Consider the following 8,646-nt stretch of genomic DNA (forward strand, 5'->3'; position numbering starts at 1 on the left):
CAGAGAGATGAAATAATTGTTCTATTATGGTTTAAATAAATGTCTTTGTTTACAGAGGAACCAAGAATATAAACAGGAATTGGGCCTTAGATATGAAATCAGCACACATATATGGCTGGCTCCTCTCAGTATGTGGCTTTAATGCTCAGTGATGTTGATTCTAAGCCCATGAAGCTGGTAGTTTCTAGTCATGCTGTCTCATTGCGCTCATCAAAGTCCAGTCTCACTCTGCGTAGCTCACAAATGTAGAACTCCACTAGAGAGCCTGACCTCAGATAAACATGGTCACTCCAAATGGGGAGGTTTCATGAATAGGTCATGTAGGCCTTTGCTTAGCATTAGTTGCGTGTGATGTGAATGCAGAATCAAATGTATGGGCCGTTGTAGTGCTACCTTCGTAGATCAGGGTTTTAATGAACCACGGCCTTCACATGACGAAAACCAGGGTTTCAGTGAGTAGTTTCTTACACCATCAAAAAGCACTTGGAAACTGGAGGAACCTTTCACAGGAAGACGCCTGGCAAAGCACAGCAGAATCAGAAGACGCGTTTCTGAGAGTCAACAGCTTGCTTAATAGGCGGATCAGAGAATAACGGCTTCAAGCCCGGCTCAACACTCGTTAAAGTGAGAGAGTCTCAGTTTCAGCTGAGAGAGCAAAAAAAGTCGGACATACAGTGCAGCACTGCCAGTGGAGTAGCGAAAAATGTGGCTTCTGAACCAATTGAATCAAAGTTTGAAACGCTGTAGAGCAAGTGAAAGGATTTTTCTTCTACCACAGACTCAACGATTACATTTTTCAGTGAAAAATAAAATTAAATCAGCAAACGTCTTAAATGTTGTGAAACCAAATGATCCCTTTTTTTTTCCTTTTTTATCTCAAATTGTTTATTTGGATTTTTCTCATAATTAATAAACTCTGATGGCCATATGTAGCAATATAATCACGATATAGTTTTGGGAGATTTGATCTGTGACAGACTGTATCTGTCCCAGGTATTTATGTCTAATAAGTGGTATATGTTAAGAGCAGATCTCAGATATCCTCTTAGAGAGCTTCCATCCTCTTGATGAGCCATGTTGCGTTGCAGGGCAGTACGCGTGTAAGGGGGGGAGGAACAACCCCTGCCTGGTCTACCTCAGCTTCAACCACAAGATCTACATCTACTGGCAGGTGGAGCTGGAGCGGATGGAGCCCAGCAGCCTGCAGAAGGTCCTGGAGGAGAGTGCAGAGTACACAGCTCTGCTCTGCAAGCTGAAAATCGGTGAGTAAACGTGTGTCTGTGTGTGGGAGTGGACCAGCACAGGTGATGTGAGTAAATGAGTAACCTTCTGTTGAACTGTAAACCACACTACTAACCGACTCTGACTGCGCTGTTACATAAGGACAGACTCGAGGATGTAGACGCCTTGTGTTCTTGGGGCAGTGATGTGCTCCTCATGGGAAAAATTTAGCTTGGAGTTTGCATAGCAATTATAGTGCTTAGTGTGAAAAGAATGACCACAGAATCAGACTCATGAATAAACATCTCTGCATATTTAAGGTTAACAACAACGTTTTAATGGATTCCATTACCAACAGTTCTGTTGTTTGTAGTCCCAAGCAAAGTGTGTGTGTTTGTCACACGTATTCAGTTTTGCATGCTGACATATTGCAAAACCCCTCACCTCAGATTGAGCCAGATGGTCTTCACCTGTGAAGGTGCAGCGTGTGAGCTGAAGAGCAGCGTTGTGCTCCATGAGCGTGGTGCTGTCTCGTGTTCTACGCTCCACCACTTCTGCAAGAGTGCAAAAACGATTCAGGACAGAACTCGGTTAGCTCATTTTTAGTGTGCAGTTGAGCTATGACTAAGGTAGGGCGGAGCTAGGAGGTTCCAGACCTCTGACATTCATAGGAGACTCCAGTATTTTGTCCTGCATCTGTAACTGAAAAAGAGGAGATCCAAGTGTGTGTGTGAGATTAAAAGAAAAAAAGAATGTTAACAATAGAGTGTGATGCTACTAGTTGAGGAGCTTTGCCCCCTCACGTTTATTAGCATGTTCCCTCTCATACCATGACCCAGCCATAAGCAGGGAGAGCCAGACTGGCCCCCTGCTGCATCCTTCATCGCCGTGACGACATATGCAGCACTTTAAATCAGTGGGAGATAGTGATAGACCTTTCATTTCTCTGTGTGGCAGCTCCCATCATGCACTGGTAGAAACAGGAATGGCTCCAAGTACCCACGTTTACATGTTAGTCGTTACATTACTTACAGCCACAGTTTCTACAGAATTGTGCTGTGAAGGTATTAAACCAGCTTCCTCGGAGCTGTGTGGAGATAATCACTGAAACCACGGCATGTCTCACGGAGCCAATGACCTAATTTCCTCTTCGCTACCTTTTTTATAGTGTGTGTGTGTGTGTGTGTGTGTGTGTTGATGATAATCTCAACACCACTACAGTCTGTTTCACCCCCAATACTGAGAACTGAATAAGAGTTCTAAAGGCTCTTCTGGAGAGCGAATGCCAGAAAAGCACCTGCCTCTTCTCCTTGTGTCCTGCCTCCCTGGAGCCCCACGCAGACCAACAGGCGGTACCCTTCACTTCAGCCTGTCTCTGGCCCTCTGTACTGCCCACACCTGCTTCAGTGGTGCTGCTTGTCTACAAACCCTCTACACCGCAGACCAGCTGGACGGTACTCTGTGTTAATGGCTACTTTCTGGAGACCTTCTCTTTGCCCATAGCAGAGCCCTTCTGGGCCTCCCTCTGCTGTCAAAGCCAGCAGGTCTGCGGACGATTCGAACACGGGTCCGTGTCAGTTTTAGCTAAGCCAACGCCATCTTGGCTCTCTCTCTGTCAAACTACGTCCGGTGGTGGGTCCATGACGGGAAGCGTGTGGCACCGGGAAAGCACGCCTCCGGCCTGCTGTGACCTCCTGGTGTTCGGGTACGGTGTCGACGGAGCTAAATGGAGTTAACGGCGCCTTTCTACTCCATCATTATAAAGCCTCTAAAAGGCTGATTCAGGTCACCAGCTGAACAGCCACACGAACGGTCCAGCTGTCCAGCTGACTGTCCAGCACATCACCCGCACCCCAGAGACATCATTGGCCATGTCTTGCCTTGCCTTGAGGACCTACAGCATGGAGCCTTAGCCCACTGTGCTTCCCAGCCTCACCCTTTAGGGAGGAGACACTGAACCATCAGTTCTTCAAAAGATGGTGCACAGAACATGAATATTAAAAATATGAATCCAAACAAGCAATAGAAGAGGTTTAAACAGCAGCTGCAATCCCAGCCTCACCATGCACAGCAGTGAGACATGAACATATAATGTGTCTGAGTGGTTTTGTGTGATCTGTGTGTCTCTCTGTGTACATATTTGACAGATCCCAGTGACACGGGTGCAGTTCGGAACCTGATCGGAGATCTGCTGTACAGACATTCAGAAGGCGACCAGACACTCTGACAACATATACTGTGTACATGTAAATAACCTACATATAAAGGTATTCCAGTCCTGCTTTGCTCTAGGTGTGTAATCAGTGTTTCCGTCACTGCTGTTGTTTGAGTCTGGATAGCGTTCAAGGAATCAACTCCATTCCAGTTTTGAGCTGCGCAGCTACAGGTGAGCTGCTCTTAGGAGGCAGAGAAGCGGTCATATACCTGCAATAACGTGGAAAGTGCCCCAGGGGAGGATTCGGTGTTTTAGGCCCTGGTGTGAATTACAGCAGCCTTATGCATTATAAACCAGGGACTCCTCTGCTGTGGGCCTGAAAGAAGGGACATTGATTTCTGCTGGTGTCATACGAATGGAAGAGCGAGAGGGAAAAAGGATTTTGCGGTCAAGTGCCCATCACAGGCTGAGGGGAGCTGTAGACTAAACCTGAAATGATCACCTTTTACGGGTGGGGTGGTCCAGCACTGCTTGCAAGGTGTGACGGCGATGTGTACCTCAGAACAAGGACACGTGACTGTTATTTATTTATTTTTCTTTGTTTTTATTGGCCAGTTGCATGGTGAAACGGTTCCCTCAAGGACGTTCAAGCTTGGTGCTGAACCGGTCAGGACAGGAGGATAAGACCCTCGTCATCCATCGGTGCGCCTGTAATGGAAAAGGCCATGTTCACTGCGTAGGATGCCAATTCTGTAGTTCCTGTGACCTTTACAATTGCTCCACTTTTATGTAAAAAAATTTGCTGGGACAAAAATAAAATTAAAAAAAAGTCACTAGACAGTTTAACGTCATTTGTCTTTATTTGTGCAAGGCCGACTGAGGACAGCGACTCTGGGCATTCCCGCCAGTGCTGCTTCCTGTTTGACGGTTAGTGGTCTGGTTCCCAGGTTCCAGCAGCTGGCTCTAGTTCATTTGTACCAGCAGTATGTCAGGGGTTTTGGCGCATGCTGTGTGCTGTAGCTGTTAGAGAAGGTGAGAACCATAGCTGATCACGCGTTCCTAAAGCCTCACCGTGGTGTGGCACCCACACGTGAGCATGTAGGTAACAAACGCGTCACTTGTGCGTGTGCTGCGGTGGATAGCCACGTGCGTGATCGTGGAGCTGTTCTAGCTTTGGCTGAGTGGATGTCGGGCCCTACTGCTGGATCACTAGTGCCCTTGTCTTACCATTTGGAGGGCGTGGGCATGTATCCACCCAAGATCGCCTAAATTTGCTTCATATCAAAACATGATGTGCGTGGGGGCCCTACCAGCTCCCAAGGGCGGTTCCTGCTCCAGCTCCTTTTCCACCGAGTGGTGTGGGCCCAGGGCACGGCTGTGGTGTCAGTTCAGTGACTCCTGAGCTGAACCCGGTGCCTGAGTTTTCCCCGCAGCGGGTCGTCCGCCCAGTGTGTCTAATATAGAGCAGGGCAGTGGCTGGCCCTGGGAAAACACCGCCTGAGGGAACTGGCCAAAGTTTTGTGTGCTCTGTGTGTTTACTACATGCTTCGGTTATGGAAGCGGTTTCCCCAGGGAATGGATGTATGTCGAGTGGGTGGGTGTTCCTCTAAGTGCTCCCTCTCCCACATTCCTCTGGTGCAGGTGACAGGCTCTGTGGAAATCAGAGGGAGTAGGCCAGGAACTATGGCAACTGACGGCATGGAGCCAAGCTCTCCAGAAACTATTCAGTCTGTTTACTCACACAAACTCTGTGTGTGTGTGTGTGTGTGTGTGTGTGTGTGTGTGTGTGTGTGTGTGTGTGTGTGTATATATGTGTGTATATATGTGTGTGTGTGTGTGTGTGTGTGTGTGTGTGTGTATATGTGTGTGTGTGTCGGGGAGGCTCTCAAGCCAATTCCGATAAATCAATGTTAATGCTCTTAACATTATTTCCTACACTGAGACTGACTCAGCGTCCATTACTGAAAACTGAAAATTTTATGTATTCTTAAGAAATGAGTGATTAATCATACTCTGTGCATCACCGGTCACGCTATTAGCAGAGATGGACAGAGATGGGCATCTGGGGACGCGTGGACTTCCTAGGACACGACAGACAACATCTCTTCTTGGATATGGCACAATCTGCCCACAGTCTGCCCCAAACGTCCTGCCCTTCTTTAGATCCTACCAAGCATTGCCATGGTATTCCCTCATCCAGCCTTAATCTACAACAGCTGTTGGCACAGGGCCCGACCGCTCCTGATTGGATGGAACTGGTGTGGCACAGAACAGTTCCGTTTTTCCTCGTCTGCACTAGAGCAGCTGATTCGTCTCATCTGCCCATGTTCTTCGCCTCAAGGACTCTCTCCAGAAAACCCCCGTCACTCTTGTGCCTGCCGTTTTCTGTGCAACCAGCATCTCTCCCTCGGCTGGAGCTCTGGGGACTGTGCGTTCTGCTCCTATCACGAGCGTGGCACCTGTCCTCTTTTAGAAGTGCGTGCACGTGCACGCTGCGCCTCTAGCCATCTTTCCTGCCGTCTGCTCGGACCCTCCCCCGAGCGTGGCCGGTCCCTCTGACGCGGGCCTTGATGCCCCAGCTCTCTACCTGCTCATGATCTTCCCCTGGGACCGCTCCTCTCCTTTAGGCAGACGGCAGCGGGGGTTCGCGTTTAGTCTGCCGCCTCGTGCCGCCATGCACGGACGGCTCGTTAGCGCGCAATATCGAACACCGCGGTGGCCGAGACGCAGCGGCGCTCTGAAAGTCCAGACCCCGCTGCTCATCACAGACCTCATTAGAGACAGGAAGAGACCCCGGTGTCTCTCTTGTACACTTCCTCTCTCTCTCCCCCGGTCCTCTGCTGGGATTTTCCACTCAGTCATTCAGCATGCTGTGTGTGTGTGTGTGTGTGTGTGTGTGTGTGTGTGTGTGTGTGTGTGTGTGTGTGTGTGTGTGTGTGTGTGTGTGTGTGTGTGTGTGTGTGTGTGTGTGGTGGGGGGACCTGTATTTCTGATCAGTATTCCCCGCTCTGTTCTCGTTCTCCCTGGACGTAGAGCACGGTCTCTGGGTGAGAGCAGCCCTCTCCTGCCAGTGGCCCGGGCCGACGGTGTTCTTCTTGGGGGCGAGGGCGTCTTGTACTTTTTTTTTTTTTTTTTTTTTTTTTTTTTTTTTCTCCCCTTCAGGGCCTTTGACACCAGGAGCCAAAACAACGTGCCGATTACCAGCAGACAGCTTGCCCCTCCTGGGCGGCGCTGAGTGCAGTGTGTCACACTCTCCCACACCTGTCTCCTCCAGCAGCACTCTGTGTTGATGCATTAACAGAGCAAGCCTAGGCGCTAAAGCCTCAGTCTCTGAATGAGTCATTGTTCATGGCCTGTACCTTCATCCGTGATTCAAATCAACATTGTATTGTTTTAGTCAGATGTAGCGATGTAGAGGGATATTCTGAATCCGTATGCTTCTTCCCCATGGACGCAAAATGGCTCCCCAGTGTAATTTATTCTATTAACTGTTATATTTCTGCTCACATATTCTGGTCATTTGTGCAGCCAGTCCAGTTCCCGGTAAATGAAAGGGATAAAATGTGCATGTTGGCCCTGGTGCATGTGTGTAAGCTGTGGTAGTAGTGCTAGCAATTTCGGGCGTTTGTATTGCTACTAGAAAAAGGCTCCCGGAACCGGCTGTGACAGGATGTGACATGTGCACTGAGTCAGAAAAAGGCACCACAGGCCTCCCAGTGCATTATGGGGTGACGAATAGCAGTGTTGCAGCCAGAGCAGTGCCACTATTTCCCCGCAGGGAAGTGTTTTGTTCTTTGCTGCCATGAGGTGAAGCCCTGCTGTGTAGGCCATCATCCATTAGTGACAAAAGAATCCCAGGAATGCAGCATACTAGCAACAGATCTGTCTCCTTAAACTGAAGTGGAAAATTTAAATCATCCTGCCATTTGCCTCTTTAGGGGTGAAAACACAAAACCCTTTTGGCGGTAGAAACTGGCTTATCCTTAAGGAAAGAAGGCGTAGAAATACACTTTTGAATTTCAGTTCAATAGGGGGCTTAGAATGGCAATTAAGGACTGAGCATGAAGTGTGAATTTACTTCAGTCGCTGCAAGGAATCCTTCATTATGAATAACATCTAGAAAACAGAGCTGCTTATTTCACCCAAACCGAGGTATTTTTACTCTGTTACATTGGAACGATTTCCTTTTGGCTAAGTTCTGAAAGCTCGTGAACGCTTGGAAGCTCTGGCAGGCAGACGGGAGATGGATCTGGTCGTAGTGGGGACAGGGTCAGGTGCGTTAGCCCTCCTGCTCCCACTGGCTCTGGGAAAAACTGCCTCCTCTCCCCCTACAAGACTTTAAATAGCAGCTTGGCCCACACGGAGTAAGATCATACCAGGGCCACGTGACCGTGAGAACCCTCACTGCACTGGCTGTGCATTTAAACCTACTGTGATTTGGAAGTTAACTGGCATTTTCTATTTATTGTTTTTTTTTTTTTTTAGGACTCTTCAGTTGAAGCCTTCCTTGTATGTTTTCTAGGTCTCTTTTTTAGTGCACAGACCCGCATTTTCCACCATTTTATCAAATCAATAGACACATTCGTAGCCAGAATACATATTTTTATTAGGCAGAGAAAATGCAGTTCAGAGAAAAGGAAGAAGGAAAAAAACACCACCTAAAATAAACTCTCTCGTACATCTGTTTTCTTTCGTCCGTAGAATACAGGGAACTGCAAGACGTCAGAGGCTGGCACAGAACATAAGCGCAAACGGACGCCTATGACGAATCCGTCACGGCTCTGAGAGTGAAACGGAGAAGACGATGTTAGCAGATTCAAAGTGCTGTGCGCTGTCCTCTCCGTTACTCACGCAAATCAGTTCGGAGAACCCGCTTGTACTGGTGCCACGCTCAGGACCGAAAACGCGACATCTCGGTGTGACTTGCAGGAGCTCGGACGTGCACAAAGATCAGAGCCATGCAAAGTCCCGCAGAGCAGGTCTCTGGCTCAGGCTAGGACAGAGCAGGCTCTTAGGAGCAATAGAGAACCCGCTGAGGGCCTCCTGTGACCATGGTATCTTTAAGAAGGAATTTGGCTTAAGAAAAGGTAGTTGAGTTTGAGCTGCAGACCTGCATGTTTGTGAGAGACACGAACTATCAGAAACCATAATAGCCTCCGGAAGATGCTTGCAACACAAATCAAACATGTACTCCTCTCTCACATCAATGACTGGTTGGACTGTTGGACTGTTTGGACTGTTTGCACTTGTGTAGCATGTTGTCTGTTGCA

The 8,646-nt window shown here is 48.4% G+C and overlaps 1 protein-coding gene across 4 annotated transcripts in view; it reads left to right on the forward strand.

Moving 5' to 3' along the window:
- itfg2 (integrin alpha FG-GAP repeat containing 2) overlaps nt 1-8,548 on the forward strand; it is a 46,024-nt gene extending 37,476 nt beyond the window's left edge. For 2 of the 4 annotated variants that reach the window (XM_035535605.1, XM_027026975.2), the window contains exons 11-13: nt 1,089-1,262; nt 3,369-3,488; nt 3,992-4,214. In XM_035535605.1, coding sequence (XP_035391498.1) covers nt 1,089-1,262; nt 3,369-3,448 — 254 coding nt within the window. In that variant the 3' untranslated portion in view covers nt 3,449-3,488; nt 3,992-4,214. Of the gene's footprint in view, nt 1-1,088; nt 1,263-3,368; nt 3,489-3,991; nt 4,215-8,077 lie in introns of those variants that run through there. The other 2 variants (XM_027026976.2, XM_027026977.2) reach the window with 2 other exon arrangements.
- The last annotated feature ends 98 nt before the right edge of the window (nt 8,549-8,646 follow it).

The sequence above is a fragment of the Electrophorus electricus genome, chromosome 2, assembly GCF_013358815.1.
Source record: "Electrophorus electricus isolate fEleEle1 chromosome 2, fEleEle1.pri, whole genome shotgun sequence".
Lineage (NCBI taxonomy): Eukaryota > Metazoa > Chordata > Actinopteri > Gymnotiformes > Gymnotidae > Electrophorus > Electrophorus electricus.